At 38.6% G+C, this 20,051-nt stretch overlaps 2 protein-coding genes across 2 annotated transcripts; one reads left to right on the forward strand and one right to left on the reverse strand.

Annotated features, from left to right (window-relative positions):
* Positions 1-422: 422 nt before the first annotated feature.
* On the forward strand, positions 423-7,515 carry aldh5a1 (aldehyde dehydrogenase 5 family, member A1 (succinate-semialdehyde dehydrogenase)). Its single transcript, XM_060869830.1, has 10 exons — positions 423-807; positions 2,133-2,216; positions 3,638-3,808; positions 3,886-4,002; positions 4,109-4,252; positions 4,881-5,024; positions 5,124-5,282; positions 5,896-6,059; positions 6,508-6,566; positions 6,714-7,515. The coding sequence occupies exons 1-10, from the start codon at positions 520-522 to the stop codon at positions 6,920-6,922; spliced, it is 1,539 nt and encodes a 512-aa protein (XP_060725813.1). The 5' UTR covers positions 423-519; the 3' UTR covers positions 6,923-7,515.
* Positions 7,516-8,251: 736 nt separating this feature from the next.
* kiaa0319 (KIAA0319 ortholog) lies at positions 8,252-20,051 on the reverse strand. Its single transcript, XM_060869832.1, has 21 exons — positions 19,909-20,051; positions 18,939-19,053; positions 17,750-18,456; positions 16,879-17,038; positions 14,045-14,143; positions 13,845-13,942; positions 13,658-13,745; positions 13,461-13,556; positions 13,162-13,294; positions 12,628-12,856; positions 12,257-12,380; positions 12,037-12,166; positions 11,491-11,639; positions 11,106-11,257; positions 10,895-11,033; positions 10,641-10,800; positions 10,010-10,146; positions 9,769-9,888; positions 9,566-9,647; positions 9,290-9,381; positions 8,252-8,970 (listed from the first exon to the last, which is right to left on the reverse strand). The coding sequence occupies exons 2-21, from the start codon at positions 18,988-18,990 to the stop codon at positions 8,798-8,800; spliced, it is 3,120 nt and encodes a 1,039-aa protein (XP_060725815.1). The 5' UTR covers positions 18,991-19,053; positions 19,909-20,051; the 3' UTR covers positions 8,252-8,797.

Below are 20,051 nucleotides of genomic sequence, written 5' to 3' on the forward strand. Positions count from 1 at the left end.
ATAATATAGTTACAATAAGATAGAAATGGCTCATGGCCTTTCTGGATCTGTAAATTTATATCACGTTGTGCTGATTAATTTTTTGCCACGTTTTAGGTGTACAAATTGAATATACTTTGTCACAGGAATACTTTGAAACCCGTGTTTCAATTTAAACACAAAGGGTGTGGTTGCATGTCTTCTTTCTAATCATTGTGAATCAATCAATTGGCTTCCTTTAGTTGGAATTAAAGCCTGAACCCAAACAAAGCATATAATAACATTAGAAACACGTTTCATATTCAATAATTCACATTCTGTCACATTTTACCGTCATTCATTCACATAAAAGCAGGTCGAGTGCAGAAAAAGACAGGATTGTAGTTTATTATGCAGATTGTCTGTTGCGTAACTTGTGATTATAACGTTAAAGAGCTGGAGCTCGTGTGGAAACGTCTTCATTCATACCGCTGGATCCTGACTGTGTGGCTCCGTTGAAGCTCAGCGGTTTCTTCATTGTCTCATACTCTGATTCGGGTAATGGCTAGCATCTGTCTTGCAAAAAGTCGACATTTTGTTCATCAGACATTTCATACCCTTCCAAGCATGTTGAGCCGCCAATACAGCCTGAATATTAGCGCCGAGCTGCTACGGACTCAGGGCTTCATCAATGGCGGCTGGGTTTCGGCCTCTTCCAAGTTCCCTGTGCTGGATCCAGCTACAGGACAAGAGCTGGCTCATGTCTCAGATTGTGGACCTCAGCAGGCTCAGGAAGCGGTTAGGGCCGCGTACACAGCTTTTTACTCATGGAAAACTCGCACCGCAAAGGTAACTAAATGTTAGTTTAGTTTTTTTTTGCACTGTGGAATTTAAGACATTCACTTTCAGACCATATTTTCCTGCATCTACGCCTGAGTGAGCTGTACTGCTTTACTCTAAGCGCTGATACTGGAGGATGTGTGTAAAGTTGTATATGTCTGTGAAAGTATATGATAATATATGCTAATTTTCACGTTGTATACGAGTATAATATTCAAGTTGCTATTTTGCTATATGCTAAATTTCAAGTTGTAATAACGTTGTCAGAGCACGTAAAGCCTTTATCCTTTAAAAAATGAAGCATTCCTGAGTGTATGTTGCTACTATACTTCTATAATGAACTTTAAATGTTCATGTGACATTTTGGACTGACGTTGTTGCTCGGCAACAGCGAGTAGCGTTAGCAACATGCTACACGCCGAACGCTCGTTAAACCTCTCATGGTCACGGTTGTCTTTGTTATACGATATGTGTGGCCTATGCTATAGATTTAACAGTCGGTATATTAACGGATCTAAAGCTAAGCTGATTATTATAAACACTGATCAGTTAATAGTAGAAATGGGGCACTTCACTCTGTTTACATTGTTTATGGATATACTGACTCAAAGCCTACGGTGGCCGACAGGCAGAAGAAAAACGCGCAGAAAACGTACACGGACATACACATTTTCTGCAAAACTAAACACGTGCATCGATTTGAGAACACACAGGGTGCAACTAGAAACACTATGCAAACGTAGAAAAGGCATGCAAACTATTAATAAGTATATGGGTTGTGTTCATAGATTAATTCACTCTACATAATTAAGGCATGTGGTGGATAAGTTGTTCTACTGACCAGAAGGTCATGAGTTCGAATCCTAGGTCAACCAAGCTGCCACTGCTGGGCCCCTGAGTAAGGCCCTTAACCCTCAATTGCTCATTTGTATAAAATGAAATATATTGCAAGTCACTCTTGATAAAGGTGTCTGCTAAATGACAGAAATGTAAATGTAAAGAAATGACTGATTGCTGTTTTTGATCATTCCTGTTAAAAACTACTTATTTACATATTTTAACATCTTTTATATATTTATTTATTTATTCATTCTTGACCACTCTCACAAAACTAGCCTTCACTGACTGAAATATCTTTCTCATTTTGGGTGATGATTTTAACACATCTTAATACTAAAACTTGTCTTGGAAACCTGGTGTTTTTAAATGATTGTCATGATATCTTTAAGTATTTATTTTTTTTTTAAATAAACGCTACCTACTGGTTTGATAGTAGTTTGATACATCCGTTTTTTTCACTTCCATGTGTTTAACATTTTTCATGCACTTTTCAGGAAAGGAGCCTTCTGCTACGAAAATGGTTTGATTTGGTCAATCAGCACAAGGAGGATCTGGCCAAGCTTATTACAGCAGAGTGTGTGAGTGACACTAGAGTACATGAGCATTCAGTTTGGTATTAGAAATTAGTGCTAAACATGTCTATGATCTCTCTCTTAGAATGAAGTGTTAAAAAGATCCGTAAGAATAATGCACTTTGTTTTCCCAAATACTTGTTTTTGCCTTCTCTGACATTAAATCTGTATCAGTTATGTCTTGAATAGGTTTCTGTCAATGTTGGCCCATTCATGCAGAAACAGGGTACACAATTCATCTAGGGTTATGGTACCTATTCTAATACTTACCTGCCATTATAAACTTTTCTGTTGGTTGATGTCAGTCATTTTGCAGGACAGTTGGTGTCCCTGTGTTTCTGTATGCTAGAAGATCATGTCACACAGATTTGGCCGTGAGAACCGAATAGATGTCAAGCTGGAAAATGCTGTTGTGCTCAGTTTGGACATAACACACAACACAGAATATGGACCATTAACCCTTATAATAATTAGATGTTTGTAACGTGGATGCAGACGTTTTTTTTTTGTTTGTTTTGCATTCTATGTAGTATAGAAAACAATGAATTTTTGTATAAGCATTGTTCTCAATGTGGAGTCCATGCTTCCCTGCACCACAATTTGCAAATAACCCAAAACTTTTTAATGCAGAGAAGTAGAATGTTCTGTAATGACCAAATCAATCACCAGCCCTAAATCAGTTGCATGGATTTTAATTGCTGAAAGCAAGACACCTCAAGAACTGAAGACAAAAACCTAGCAGAGAATTACCAGAAAAGAAAGCTAGCATCTGGTGATGTCCTCCTATATACAATAGTAGACAGCTGAAATAAACATAGGTTTGTCAAGGATCAAATGTTTATGACCCTGATTGTGTATAAACTGTATTGTGGTAGAAGCCAACATCCCACCATGAATGTTTAATAGAAATTCGATCACCCTGACAAATTTAGTTTTAGCATTTGCTTTTAATGCTCATGCTGCTGAAGGTGTTTTGATTTGATGAACTGTGTTGGTAGTGATACAGCTTTGCTCACCCTTAAGCAGTGTAGTAGCTAGGAATTTATTTCATGAAGAATGAAAAACATTCATCTTACCTCATAAAACCAGACCTACCCTTTATGTCTCTTCCTGCAGTTGAATTTCAGTACCCCCCTCTGCTGAGGGTGTAGCCATCTGGCTAGCATTTTTTAAACAGAAATGTGGAGTTAATGGTAATTAAACATGCAATTATGCATATGCATTTAGTGCTGGGAACTGGCATTGTTAAGGAGAATACATAACACTGGCTTTACAGTTCATTTCAAATAACATCCATGGACCACATACAGCCTGTCAGTGTGCATCAGGATGTTCCTCCAAAATTGCAGACATGTAGATGCATGTTTATCGTACGTAGAATTGTGCTGGTAAAATAAGTAGATATTGTTTGCATTATGAATTTCCAGGGCAAACCCATGAAGGAGTCCCTATCTGAGATTGCATACTCTGCGTCTTTTCTTGAGTGGTTCTCTGAGGAAGCTCGCCGTGCCTACGGGGACATTGTGGCACCAGCAGCAAAGGATCGCAAGATATTGCTGCTCAAAGAGCCAGTGGGCATAGCCTCTATAATCACACCAGTGAGTAGCTCATCTCTCAGCTGTCTATATCAGTTTACAACTATGATAAGCTGACATCTCTATTTCTCCAATCACAGTGGAACTTCCCCAGTGCCATGATCACAAGAAAGGTGGGAGCGGCCTTGGCGGTTGGCTGTACTGTAGTGGTGAAGCCAGCTGAAGACACGCCCCTTTCTGCTCTAGCACTTGCTGAGGTTAGTACTGCTGTCTTTTATATATAGTTGTTTTTTAATATGTTAAAACATGTAGCAGTCTTTTGTGCAAAGTTGACAACAAATGAATATGGATATATTTGTGCAGCTAGCAGCGCAGGCTGGAATCCCTCCTGGAGTGTTTAACGTGGTTCCCTGCTCCAGGGAGAAGGCCCCTGCTGTGGGAGAAATCCTCTGCACTGACCCTCTAGTGGCTAAAATTTCATTCACTGGCTCCACTGCCACTGGCAAGGTATTCATACTCATTTGCACAGCTGTGATTACAGTATGGTCTACTGCATAGGAAATGACACCGTTACTAACCCTAACTTCACACTAGGAATCTATTTAGTCATAGGTGGCCATTCGCTTTTTACATATACAGTATGTGTGACATGGAGCCACAGTTTCAGCAACATTGGCAAGCGATTTATGATTTGCAATTTTCAGTTTATACAAATTAGATATGGCTTGGATGATTTGTTAGACAAATGCTGTAGCATGTGTGACTTGACTTTTTTTTTTTATTTCTGCCTTTATAGCTTTAGTCGCTACCTGCAATTATTTTACTGTTCTACACAAAAAAGGAAAAATGGTGGTTGGCTCTTCATGTAAAATCTCTTATCAAATGTGCATAAAGACATTATAAAGTTAAAGCTTGGATGGCAATATCCGAGATTTTTCGTAGGTAGGAAGATTAGCTTGCATGGCTAAATAATAATGGAAAACTATAAGCAACACAAGGGACTCATTTTTGTACTTGTTTATTATCCCAGTCTCCTCAATCAAACATCCAAAAAATTGTGTATTATTTGTTCAAATGAAATGAGTCCCATAAAAGAAATCTTCCTGTTAATGTATATGTATTGAATTGAATGCAGATACTGCTGAAGCATGCAGCAGAAACTGTCAAGAGGGTGTCGATGGAGTTGGGTGGACACGCTCCCTTCATTGTCTTTGACAGTGCAGATGTGGACAAAGCTGTAGCTGGGGCAATGGCTTCCAAGTTTAGAAACTCGGGCCAAGTAAGGCACTAATAAAAAAAAAAAAATACCTAGCTTTAATTTTCCTGCTTTCGTGCCCTTTAAGCAGTACTCACTCCTGATGTGTGCTGTGTGATATAGACCTGTGTATGCTCCAACCGCTTCCTGGTGCAGAGTGGGATCCATGATGTGTTTATGGAAAAGCTGGGGAAGGCCATGGATGCAGAGCTGCACATAGGCCATGGGTTTGACCCCACAACCACACAGGGGCCTCTCATCAACGTTCGTGCTGCTGAGAAGGTACTTTCCACATTGAGTACCAAATCAATGACTTCTTTCAGCCTAAAACAGGAATCAGAGGAGTGATTACAGTGAGCATAGGAGCAATAAAATTTAAACATTTAAAGATTGACCAGGAGAATTTCTAATCTTCAACTGTTTGATTTGAGTACTGTATTGTTCTGTTGGCTTGAACCAATCTAGACACTTTTTTTTGACCTCTCAACAAGAAGCCATTTCAAGCTACAGAACTATTAACTCACTTGAGGTTTTTATTTTTCGCACCATTGTCTGTTAACTGTATAAGACTGTTGTGCATGAAAATCAGAAAATACTCCTTTTACTTAAATACTCAATCAAGCTAATCAGGCACCAACAATCATTCTATGATCAAAATAATTAAGATCACATTTTTTCCCCAATCTGGTGGTTGAGTTGAACATTACCCTGTGCCATTAACTGCTGCCATATGACTTGCAGTTGAAATAATTGCATTAACAAGTGCAGTAAGTGTAAAGGTGGTCCTAGTAAAGTTCTCAGTGAGTGTATAAGTGATTGAGAAGTGAATAAATCAGAAGCAGCTAATGGCAGAAAGTTGAATGCAAGGAACATCAAGTGTGTTTTTGCCTCTCAGGTGCTGCATCACATCACAGATGCTGTTTCACACGGGGCTGTAGTACTGAAAGGTGGGAAGAGACTTGAGGGATCTTTCATGCAGCCTACACTGCTGTCCAATGTCACAACTGACATGCTCTGTATGCGAGAGGAGACTTTTGGTCCTCTGATACCAGTTCTCAAGTGAGTAGATGTTTTATTGTATTATACAGTGTATTATGCAGTTTCATCTGTAAGGCAAATCACAGGTTTTATATTGTGTTTTTTTTTTTTGTTCTTGTATAAATAATGCACAGTATAAACAGATATGGAAGGAGTGTCCAGTGTTCTTGCTTTGTAACAGTCAGACGTGAATCTATAACTTTTTCCAACAAGTTTCTTGTTTTCCAACATGAAAGGGCTTTATGGTTTCTCGTGCAACATAAACTGCATTTTATTAGTCATATTAATTTCAGGAGAGAAAAGAGAGGCTGGTGATGAAAAGACTTAACAATGGTTTAAACACGGAACTAACCTTTTACTATACTGTATGCTATTGATGAGTTTGACCTTAAATACAACATAGATTATAGTCACTGAATAACTAATAAAGCCTTTTCAAGCTCATTTTTATGTTGTTTTGCTTGTTAAGATTCAACACAGAGGAGGAGGCTCTTGCCATTTCTAATGCATCACAGGTTGGATTAGCAGGTTTGTGAAGTATCTTCATATGTAAATATTTTTAAGCAAACTTTTATTTGACTTTTTTTTTCTTTAACTTAATCTTTAACCGTACATTCCCTTGGGTGTTTAATGAGTATGAAAGGCATTACCAACCAGCAAGTTCTTTCTCCTCAGGTTACTTTTACTCTCAAGACCTGAGTCAGATCTGGCGAGTGGCTGAGCAATTGGAGGTGGGAATGGTTGGGGTAAATGAGGCTCTTGTCTCCACAGCAGAAGCCTCTTTTGGTGGGGTTAAACAATCAGGCCTGGGTAGAGAGGGTTCAAAATATGGTATTGATGAATATCTGCAAGTGAAGTACATGTGTATTGGTGGGCTTATCTGAGTGTGGTTCTGCTGTTGATGTTTATTTTGTTCTTGCTGAATAAAAGTCAATTATGAAAGCACATCAATTAGATCACTGTGAATTAAACCATTCCTTTTATTCAGAACTGTTGGAGTTTTTAAAAGAAGGATAATATTCCTGTTAAACATATTAAAATCCTTGATACATATAGAAGTATATGGTGTTTCTGCAGGTGTATGGCTAATAGCCTTGTGAATAATTGTTGTATTAAGGATATTATTTTTGTAAAATTGTTTGCTACCTTTAATAAAAAAAAAAGGCTAACAAGCAATGGAGTAAAATAAAAAATATTTAGAGTCTGAAAAATATTGTTGTCAAAAGTCTTAAAGTGCCATGGATCTGTGACCTGTTTGCCTCTTATTTGTTTTTAATATCTGAATAATTTCTTTGTACCTGGTTCAATGTCATTTGCTGTATTAATATATCTCTACATGTTGCCCATACATTAAGAAGTGTTATGTGATTCTCATTAATCAAAATGATTTGTCACAAAAGTAATCGTTCAAAAAGAAAATCTATTTGGACTGCAAACAAAAAACATATGCAAATAAACCAGATTTTAACAATCTTAATGGTGCACTGTGAGATCACTCGAACACATGCTTGCTGTCATAAGTAAAGGCTTGATACAAACCACATCTGTAATGAAGTTGAGCTGAACACAAATTTATTGGGTTTTATATTTAGATCAGCTATAGCTTCAAGCATAGTAAAAATCAGATTGCTTTCAGTTAAACTTTAGATAAAATATTAAATAACATCATTTGAAGTATAGAAGCACTGCAGCTAAGTCAGCATTCCTTCTTGAGACTTTTGGTCCTTGTCTATGAACTAGTTACATTGAATGTAATGGAAAATACATGGTGGGGATCTAACTCTATTTAACCGACTATGGAATTTCCACCAGTTTTTGGAGTGTCTTTACTAAGCATTGATTTTCTACTACAGCAGTGCTTAATAGCTTTTAGAATTTGTAGTTTTTCATAAGCTTTTCTGTTTTTTTCTATAGCATAGTAGTATGTTCCTAGAAAAGGAAAAAAAACAGACTGTTAATCTCTCGCCCCCCATTTCAGCTCTCTGAGATTCCACTAGTGTTAGTTTATGAGCAACAACTTGCACTGAATGCCAACAGTGTCCTCACTATTTTTATTTCAGAATTTGTTTACACTGAATAAAAGTGTCTGTTGACAGTGGACTGGAAGCCATTGGCCTGGTAAAAAGGGTTAAACCTGATAATGACCTGATACAGAAAACCTTTACAGTCTGTTGGTAAACACAAGTACACTTTATTTTTCAAAATAAAGCTAAATAACTCTACTAACTGATCAAATCTGAATTCATATCCAACATCATTCATATTCAACTGCATCTGACAACTGATGAGAGTCATCAATACCATCAGTTACCAATACATTCAATTTAAAATTGAAATTTTCACAAACAGAACTCAGTGTGGCTTTGTGATGCTTGTTTTGCTTTAAAACCATCAAATGTAAGATCACTGTAAAGTTCATGTTATATTCAATTAAGGAGATTTCAGGAATAGTTTATAGTTTAATCAGCATGACAGCAGAGGAATGTTTTTTTATTTTTAGGCCAAATCATGCAATCAAATACCTAAAAAAATAATTTGCATGTTTTGGTGTTTTCCCACTAGCTGTTATTAAACTAGGCAAGAGTAAAATAAGTCTTAGCCTGTAATCAAAGAATAGGCTTTGCATAATGACAAAGACTATTTACATTCAAGCGTCGGTGCGCTTTAGAAACTTTATTCTCTGTAACCTGTAAAGATTTACCAGTCTGAATCTAAAGTAGCCCTGTGCAACATAGTTTCCTTCGGAGAAAAGGAACGTCTCATCCTTCCACGGGCCGCAAGCTGTACGTGTCTCCATTCATCATGGCACCGTTAGCTCGGTTTCTTGCCCTGTCCATTGTCTCATAACTGAAGATGGTGTCCTGGTCACTATCAATCTCAGACTCTGACATCATCAGGCTGGAGTTGTGCTCTGTGCTTCTGTGCTTGATGTCTGAAAGAGACCAATGCATTTTTGTATAACAGGGTGTCACAAAAGTCTCCATACAGAGAGGAAATAAATGCCTTTTAGCAAAATTTAGCTTTATAAACACTTTATTGTCGATACGTAATTATCATTTCTTTGTAAAAAAAAAAACATGTCTCTCCCTTTCATGATGAACTCGAGTGTTATGCATGCAATTGGGTTTTAAATTCTTTCTTTTAAATCTTTGTGCTGTATCTTGTCCTGGAAAATCATGGCCTTCTTTTGTTAGGTAATAAGCATGAAAGCAAGACATTTTGCATTGTATATAGAGTCTTTCGTGACATACTGTATTTTGGCCGTAATTCCATTCTTTCCTGTTCATCCATATTGTCCAGTATTGTGTACTTGGTTTTCTTTCTTACTTTTGTACGTCGGCTCCTGGGCATGGTGAAACAACAACATCAACAACAACAACAGCAGATATGATTTACTGAAAGAACAGAACATCCGTAACTGAACAAAAAACTACATCAAACTTGATCAAACTACATTTTCTGTTCAAAACATTCACTGATGTGTCAAAGGTTATAAATATAAAGGTGAGGAATGAGATCTGAATTACCTTTTACACCAGGCCCAGCTTGAAGACACCAGAAAAATGACCACCACCACACAGCAGACTGTGACATACAGTACACTCCAATCTAGAGAAGAATCATTTGAATCCATGTCTCATTACATAAACTGATATTTATTACTTGGTCTTTTTTGCTTCCTTGTCTACAAATTTTATCTGAACATTACAGTGATTACCACCATCCTTACCACAGTTGCTCTCATCATCAAGAAAGTGTTTAAAGGGGTTCTCCATCCACAGAGGATCACAGGAACAACTTCGAGTGACAGGGTCACACTGACCATGGCCAGAACAAAGCAACAAACACACTGCAAAGATTTGCCACAGAAAATGACAGTGAATACAGTGCATCTGTGTGTGTAAGTCTAGACCATGGTGAGACAGAGATACCCTTGATTAATATATAGGAGGAAATGTGTTGCTACTCACTGACTGTGTCCACTCTGAGGACTTTGAAAAGCAGATAATCTGTCTTCTCCTTCAGAAGCTGATACCTGAGGAGACGGGCCAGTTTTGGTCCAGGAATCGTCCCATCAGAACCCTGCACTGAGAACCTAAAAACGGTGCTGTTCATATACACACACACATTCAAAGGCTTTCAAAGCTACCGAGATAAATATGCTTATGTTTGTGTCCTGTGTAATCAACTGCACTATGCACTTGTTGCTGAAATTGCTTAGTGTACTTTTCACAATTGAAATACTCAAGCATCAACTCTGGGACAATCTACCTTGTTTAACATTCCACACTGCTCATACTTTACCCAGTATTAACAATTAATTATGGGTAATCTGATGTTTCACCATTACTGAAATTGCTAAAATTTCAGACAGGTTTGTCTCATTTCCATACTTACCAGTTGCTTAGCAACAATGTTCTAACACTTATCACTGAAATAGTGAGCGTATCATATGATCACCCCCACTCACAGACAACTATACTCTTCACTATAGACAACTATACTGTTCACATGGGACTGAAGATGGAGGACAGAAAGCTATCACAGAAGGCAAAACAATGTAATATTTAGAGTAAATAAAAGAGGGCTAGCTTATTATACCTGATATCAGACTGCCCATGTAGGCCCTTCATATTGATGTCTTCATCCAGCACATGCAACAGCGCAGCCAGCTGCCTCACCACTGACTGCTTCTGCTGCTGACTGACCTGAGCTAATGGGACCTGCAGCTCCATCTCCACCTCATCCCGCTCACGCACATCTACACACACAAACAAATATATTGTATCTGTTATACAATATGTTAGCACTTATCATTTTTTACTTTGCAGAAATACAGTTAAAAATCAACTTACCAGGGCGGACTTCCACTGTGGCCGTAGCAGTGCTGGAGTGACCCTGACCATCACTGACTCGTAGCTGGAACAGGTAAGTGCCCTCTACAAGGTTTGCCAGGTACAAAGTAGCCTCATGATCTGAAACATACAGAACATCCTGCAGAGACAGAGTGTGCATCAGAGAAGGGAGGAAGTGCTAAATGGTGTGAATAATCTGAATTTTACTCACCCCTGCAGCTGGACTCTGCTCGTCTCTGACCCATAGAAAGGACACATTTGCAGAGCCACAGTTCGACACAGAGCCTCTCAGCACCAGAGAGTTATTGGGTAAGGTAAGTGTGTGACTACCACTTGCATGGGCAGTGAGAGGCAGGCTTTCAGCTGTGGGGAACAAAAACTTTTTTATACATGCAGAGTAAAAAAGTAAAGAATGAAATGGTCAATTAATTACTTGTATGTATGTGATGAATAGTAATGAACAAAAATAGCAATGGAATGGCAAAAATGTACTATGTAAAAAATAATAAAATCAATCAGTCCATTTTTAAATGGCTGACCAAATCCAGTGTTATGAACCTGCTTTTGAATATGATTATCTGTAGAACTCTGCTTACCTTGTTTGATTGTAACTGTGAGAATAGTGCTGTCAGATGCTCCCTGTTCATCCTGCACCATCAGTTTAAACCTGTAAGTCCCAGCTCGCAGGCCTGTTACCAATGCAACTGCTATGCTGGCATCCTTTATCACTGATCCAGGAGGACCACTTGAAATATAAAATTATTCATTATATAAATATATTATCCAGACAAATCATTTTTAACAAATTATAGAAATTGAAAATGTGAAAAATGTAAAAATTTATAAATATGTAAAATCTGAATTTGTATACGCTGTAAAGCTGCTTTGTCCACTTTTAAAAGTGTTACAGAAATAAAAAAACATATAAAACTGGACTGAATTGAATATGTGAATTGCTCAAACAAGGCAATAATTTATATTATTTTTGAATAAAAAACTGAACATTAACTTCACTGTTATAGTTCTCTATTTTACCCTCTATCATATTTAGACTGTAAATGTAAACATGTACTTTGCACAGGACTGCAATAAAACATACAGAATATTATGCATTAGCATAATGGACCCTAGGCTGGCTGTACCTCAGTATTTCCCACTGGTAGCTGGTGACAGCTTGATCATCAGTGCTGTCACTGCCATTCAGCGTGATGCTGCTCACCGGAAGAATCAGTTCTCTGTCAGGACCTGCCACAGCTACAGGAGCTTTGTTCTCTAAAAGCCAACACAGATCTGGATTGTGTGCTGTTCTAATGATAAATTATTAATTTCTTTTGATAAATCATAAAGAAAACCAATGATTACCACCAAGCACCGTGACTGAAACTGTGTCTGAATCCTGTTGGCCGCTGGAGTCAGTGACGGTGAGCTGGAATGTGTACTGACCCTCCTGTAGATCAGAGAGCTCTAGAGCTGGAGATCTGGCATCCTGACACAATCCCAGAGATAGTTAAACATGTGCGTCTATAATATTTGAATCAATTTCTTTGTTTGTTTGTTTATTTAATTATATTGTGTGCTATTTTTGGTTGGGATGTTTGTTACTAGGTACCAAACTACAGATCCCAATTCAGTTTTCCATTTCTAAACGATTACTGTTTACCTTTAAGTAAATTAATAGCTAGGATTTTAATTATAGGTAGTGCTTCACATGTGTTAAGCTTATCATTTTTCACCTGCATTGTTGCTGATTTGGCTGGGCTGCTGGGCTGAAGGCTCCACAGGAAGCCGCTGATGGAATGGTCATCTCTACTCTGATTGGCCCACAAAGTCAGGTGGTTCAGAGGAAGCCTTATGACCTGGTCAGTGCCTGCTATAGCCACTGGTGGCTCGTCTTTAGGACTGCTGACTCTCACTGTGGCAGTGGTGGAGTCACTCAGTCCCTCAGAATCCACAACCGTCAGCCTAAACCAGGACAACATAAATAGAGGACTTTAAGCTAATCATTGCAGTACAAATTAAATGTTTAAGAATCATCTACCACAGAGTGAGTCACTCAGAGTGAGTCACAATTTTCTGCTTGTGTTGGAACACAAAATGTGAAGTAAACAAATAATTTATTGGGGAAGCATAGCATGCTCTACTGTTTCAGAAATGTGAGTTTTAAAAAAAATATATATTGTTCTGTAGCATGCTCAGTGGCACCTAAGGGAGAGAGATCACAAATGCATCCTTGATGTGATGTGCTTTTAAGAATGTGGCACTTGCACCTGAATGTATAGTCTCCAGGAGAGAGGTTCTGCAGCGCGAGTACAGGTGTGTTCAAAGGTACATCGCTGGTTCTCAATGGTCCATCCACCTGTTCCCACAGGTAACTGACGATACCCGAATCATCAAAACTTTCTGACAAAGGACAGGACAATAAAATATTGTAATAACACTCTCTACTAACCCTATATAAAGCGTAATTTACGACTAAACACATTTGTTATTAAGTATTTAAGTATTTATCAAGAATTACAAATTATAAAAATGATCAAGAATTATAAATAAAGAGAGATGAACCTACGGCTGCCATTAATGAAAATGATGGTATCAGTAGATGGTGATACATCCTGGTGTTTTGGCAGAGCAACTGATTTAGGAGACATGTTCAGGCTAACCTCTGCAAAAGGAAAGCAAAAGGAATTCAACCGTCTGGAACAGCAGCTGAAAGATGCTCTAATGAGTGTATGAAAAATATGGTCAAGACAGAGAGGTTTTTACCAGGATGCACTGTGAAGTTTACAGCACTTTCCCCATAGGCCTGCATCCCTGTCACACTTATTTTGACTACATACACACCTGAAGACAGCTACAACATGTAGGAAATGTATTAAAGTACAACAATGAAAGCCAGAGTACCATTTACTGTGTTCAAGAGTAAGCTGAAGCCTCCAGTATGACATCATACCTCAGAGACCTTTACAGTCCTCTTGTGTTTTCCCTCCATCACGCCTGGATATCCAACTGGCGCACTAACAAAACTCCATTCATACGTATAAGGGTTCTCTAAGAGTAAACATAAACATTTCTAATAAAAACACAAAGTGTCTTCAAACAGAGCAGATTATCTCTCATTCCTGCTTGGACAAAATAAAAGTTTTAGTATACCAGGTTCAGTTTGTGAATCGACTGAGGCAGTGAGTTCTACAGCATTCTTAGGTAGCGTTATGTCATCAACGTCTCCAATGGACACAACCAAGGCTTCCACTGAAAGAGAAAGTATTGATGTTATTCATAAAACATATATAACCATACATAACATACTTAGCAGACCAATACTGCTTTATATCCAAAATACTACTAAGCCAATCAACCTATATACTTTTTCTGTAAATTTAGTTTTATTAGAAGGAAATGTCCCCTTTAGCCCATAATCTTTTTCATAGGAATGCCAACTGAGGAGGCCAAAAGAGGCTGTCTGTCTGGGTGGAAATGGGATGGTAATGGTAATACTATTTCTCCTTTCTTCAATAGCCGACAATAACTTATATTGTCGGCTATTATATCTTCAATAGCCACTTTCCTTATATTGTGTTGGTCCCCCTTTTACTGCCAAAACAGCCCTGACCAGGTGGCATGGACTCCACTAGACCCCTGAAGGTGTGCTGTGGTATCTGGCACCAAGATGTTAACAAAAGATCCTTTAAATGCGAGGTGGGGCCTCCATGGATCAGACTAGATTGAGATCTGGAAAAATTGGAGGCCAAGTCGACACCTCAAACTCGTCGTTGTGCTCCTCAAACAATTCCTGAAACGTTTTTGCATTATCCTGCTCAAAGAGGTGACAAACACGTAGTAGGTGTCAAAGTAACATCCACATATGTGGCAGGACCCAAGGTTTCCCAGTAGAACATTGCCGAAGCATCACACTGCCTCCACCGGTTTGACTTCTTCCCATAGTGCATCTTGGTACCATGTGTTCCCCAGGTGAGCGACGCAGCAATCCATGTGATGTAAAACCAAACGTGATTCATCAGACCAAGCCACCTTCTTCCATTGCTATGTGGTCCTGTTCTGAGGACCACAGCTCACATGCCCATTGTTGGCACTTTCAGTGGTGGACAGTGATCAGTATGGTCACCCTGGCTGGTCTGCTGCTATGCACTTCCATACGCAACAAACTTCAATGCACTCTGTATTCTGACACCTTTCCATCAGGACCAGCAATAACTTCTTCAGAAATTTGAGCTACAGTATCTCGTCTATTGGAGCTCACGGACCAGCCACATGCATCAACGAGCCTTGGCCAGCCATGACCCTGTCGCCAGTTCACCACTGTTCCTTCCTTGGACCACTTTTGATAGATTGTGACCACTGCAGTCCAAGAACACCCCACAAAACCTGCAGATTTTGGAACCAGTTGTCTAGCCATCACAATTTGACCCTTGTCAAACGTGCTGAAACCTATATGCTTGCCCATTTTTCCTGCTTCTAACCCATCAGCTTTGAGGAGGACAAAATATTCACTTGCTGTCTAATATATCCAACCCACAAACAGGTGTCATGATCAAGAGCTAATCAGTGTTATTCACTTTACTTGTCATTGGTCATCATGTTAGGCCTGATCAATGTACAGTGGTCTGATTTTTTTTCGCACATTTGTCACACTTTAATGTTGCAACAAGCAGTTTTTAAATGAATGTTGTTATCATTAAGGGAAAACAAAATCCAAACCCACATGGCCCTGTGTGACAAAGTGTCTGCACCCATCCCCAACCCTCACCCCCACCACACACACACCAGTTCACAATCAAGAAATCACTTAAATAAGACCTGACTGACAACGTGAAGTAGACCAAAAGATCCTTAAAAGCTACACATCATGCAGAGATCCAAAAAACTCAGGCCATTTCTTAAACTTTGGGACTTTTTTCTGTGCGAACCACAGTGAGAGCCATTATCCACAAATGGCGAAAAGATGGAACAGTGGTGAACCTTCCCAGGAGTGGACAGCCGACCAAAATTATCCAAGATGTCACAAAAGAGACCACAACCACATCCAAAGAACTGCAGGCCTCACTTGCCTCACTTTGTGACTCCACCATAAGAAAGAGACTGGGCAAAAATGGTCTGCATAGCAGAGTTCCAAAACAAAAACCACTGCTGAGCAAAAAGAACATAAACGCTCATCTCAGATTTACCAGAAAACATCTTGATGATCCCCAAGACTTTTCATGAAAAAAAAATCATACCAACAGTAAAATATGGCGGTGGAAGTGTGATGGTCTGGGGCTGTTTTGCTGCTTCAGGACCTGAAAGAGTGCCATAAATGGAACCATGAATTCTGCTGTCTACCAAAAATCCTGAAGGACAATGTGCGCCCATCTGTTCGTGACCTCAAGCTGAAGCAAACTTGGGTTCTGCAGCAGGACAATGATCCAAAACACACCAGCAAGTCCATCAGCAAGTCCAGCAAGTCCATCTCTAAATTTCCATCTCTAATAAAATAAAAAACAAAATTTCTTTGTAGTGGCCAAGGCAAAGTCCTTACCTGAATCCTTTTGAGATGCTGTGGCATGACCCTAAAACGATGGTTCATGCTCAAAAACCCTCCAATGTGGCTGAATTACAACAATTCTGCAAAGGTGTGTGGACCAAAATTCCTCCACAGCACTATAACAGTGACTCATTGCAAGTTATCGCAAACGCTTGATTGTAGTTCTTGCTGCCAAAGGTGGCCCAACCAGATATTAGGTTTTTCACACAAATGTTGGTTTGGATTTTGTTTTCCCTTGATAATAAAAACCTTATTAAAAACTGCATATTGTGTTTACTTGTGTTATTTTTGACTAATATTTAAATTTGTTTGATGATCTGAAACATTAAAATCAGGAAGGGTGCTTACACTTTTTTTACACTACTGTATGTGTAAAAAAAGAAAACTATTCATTCTTTTGAACTGTAGAAAACAACCATGTGATATCTTTGTTGTACTATTGTACCTGGAAGTGAAGAGGTGCTGGGGGTTGTAGATCCCATGTTAGATATAGATGGGACAGAACTGCTAACTTGGCTCAGTTTGGACAGATCATCACTTATTATCTCTGGCCTGGCTGTTGGGTCCAAGCCCATTAAGGAGATGTTAAACTGGTCTTCCTCATCCTGAAAAACATTTAATTAAACTGTCAGTTTCAGCCACTAAACCAAACAGATTTCAATAAGTGATATTAAAGGGTGTGGTTATTTAATTAATTAACTTAAGTACTGTATTCTTACATTCCTGCTGATTTCTACTAATTTTACAATAGACAATAGGAAAACTGAGTCAGCTTTTTAATAAAGACCAAACAGTCTGTTTAAGGAACTCCAACTCTCCATGTCCAAATTAACACTCATTTTATTGCAACCCAACTGTAAAAAGGTAAATTTAACTGTATTTACTCTATTAAAACAATACAGTTTTCTGACTGGCACTGTATCTTTCTACTGCCAAGCTTGAACTGTTGGGCACTTGAACAAGACCCTTAATCCTCCATTGCTTCAGAGGTGCTTTATCATCGTTTTGACATCAGCTACCTAACAATCTGTAATAGAATTATCAAGAGATGTGATTAAATCAAATAAAATCTGTTCAAATCAGATCATCCAATTCTTTCTATCCTACAGTGCTTCAGTATTGGTCAGAAAAAATAACCAGCAAAGAGCAACACAAGCAACTGGCTATAATGGTAGATGATGTGTATGGTATAGTTGTTTGGTCAGATATTCTACAGAATTCATAATATGATGTTCTATTTGTAACTTCCCAATTCACATTCAGTAGGCAATAAAGGTTTGTAAGTGTTCATTTATAAATTGATCAGTATCACATACTTTTACAGTAGGCAAACTCAATGCTGAAGGACTCCATGAAGGTTCTGCTGGACTCACAGATGTTCTGCTTCCATTTGTCACTGCTAGAGAGGAGCTGGGAGTGACTTGGCTCCCCTCAGTACTCTCTATTACAGAGAGATTTATTTTTCCTCCCCCTGTGTCTGAGAAGTTAAATCCATCTCTTTCATCAAGAGGCCAGTCAAGAATTCCTTGACTCTTCTCCTGTTCCATTCTTGAAGCAGTCCTCTCTTCACTGATGTCATCTTCTACAGTCCTGTAACTGTCATCATACTCCACTGCATTGTTTTCCAAGCCTTGAATGTCCTCCAGTAAAGCCAGGTCCTTCAGATTATTCTCTGGCCCCCTGCGTCTGGGTAATGGATGCCAGTGACTGGCATAAGGCTCACCCCGTACCAGTGACTGCAAGACAAGGGTCTGTGGGCGTCGGCGCTGTAGGAAGGTCAACCGTGAGTCTGTCCCAGGCCTCTTTATAGGCTGGCAGTTTTCTTTTTGTTGACAGCTGAGAATGTAGCACCGTCTGTCAAAAAACCAGGCCAGGTCGCAGCCTGGAAGATCACAGCAGGCACCTTCACATTGGGCCAGAGTCAACACCTCGGGAACTCTCAGGATGCTGCTGCTCCTCAGCTCAGGAGAAACTACCGCCTCAGAATACCTTGGCCCCTGCCAGCACTGCCCTGCTAACACATCTACAGCACAAGAAATTAACATTTACAAGAGTTAATTTACAAGTTGCTGTATATCCTTATTCGTGCACTAAGCAGCATTCAGCATCTAAATTTTGCCATATTTCATGAACATGCTACCAGCATCTTGAACAGTAAGAAAGAATTGTTAAAAACAGAAAGATAAGAGGCAATGCTAACTGATGATGAGTGTTGATTATGTAATTCTTACCCAGGTGACTCATAACTCTTACCAGATGGCTGCATCAATTTAAAAAGCTGCCATCAATTATTAAAAACACATTTAACTGAGCATTTCCTAACAACTGAATCCCTGAATTCAGTTCTATTTTATTTTTAAAGATCAATTATGTGGAGTAATTCACTAAAAGAGTAATGAGATGAGAAACACTTTAATGTTATGAGCCCTGAATTTAATGAATGCGTTCTCAACAACTTCCACCGTACTTTAAATACAACAAGAATGTAAAATTCAATATTTTTACCTCTTATATTGTGCAGGATCAAGTAGAGTGAAAGGAAGGGTGCAAAGTTCATTATGCCAATGAAGATTCCACAGACAGTTTGATCCTGTTGGTCATCGGTTCAATGCACTGATTTCTTAAAAATGTCAAAAAGAGGAAGACTAATTTAAAACAACTCACAGTGAACATAAGAACCTTTCAGATCTATTGATGCAATGATAGGCAGATATAAATATATATAAACACATACCAGGCATACTACACAGTCTGGGTTCATGGGTAACTAATTAATGATTTAGTGATTATTAAATCTTTTTTCTTGCAAAGCCTACAAAACAAATACACTGAGCCTTTACTACTGCGACCAAGTCATCTGCCATCTTGACAAATGTGTGTTTGCCATTTATCTATCATCCTGACCTATGAACTTACTGGACAATTGTTGTTTTGTTTGTTTTTTGTGGATATAAAATCTGTCCTTAAGTACACAACTGAAACTATTCTGTTCGGCGTTATATGAACAAAGGACCACACCAAATTACCCTAGAACGTGGATTTAGAATAAAAAATGTATTTTAATAAAAATCTTAATAAAAGCTACAGTTTTCTCCCTTCATTTCCTTGTATGCTGTAGCAACGCATTTAATTAGCTTTAATATAAGGCTTATTTATATGAGGTGGCTGTTATTATAAATAACCAACAAATCGAGTCTTTAACTCATTATAGGAAAAAATACAAGAACACCAACGTAATTATACCTGCTTATAAAAGATGTTTTATAACAGAAGCGGCCATATCTTCCTGGCATCCTTTACAAGAGCTTCTACATGATCAAGAGACTGCTAACTAAACTGAGATAATTATTAATAAATAAACTGATGCAATATAATAAATAAGATATAAATAGAGTTTACTGTACCGAGATCAGGATATGACAGTTAGTGTAGTGATAGAACGCGACATCTTTCCATACACCCCTTAGTAGCTTACCATGATGTCCAGTGTGTACATGGAGGATGAAGATGAAGCGACATGGCAGGACTGCGCAGATGAAGATGCGCCGAGACGAAAGCGTGTGTGTGTGTGTGTGTGTGTGAGATAGGGGGTTAGGGATGAGAAGAGTGCGGATGGAG

The sequence above is a fragment of the Tachysurus vachellii genome, chromosome 5 (genome assembly GCF_030014155.1).
Source record: "Tachysurus vachellii isolate PV-2020 chromosome 5, HZAU_Pvac_v1, whole genome shotgun sequence".
NCBI lineage: Eukaryota > Metazoa > Chordata > Actinopteri > Siluriformes > Bagridae > Tachysurus > Tachysurus vachellii.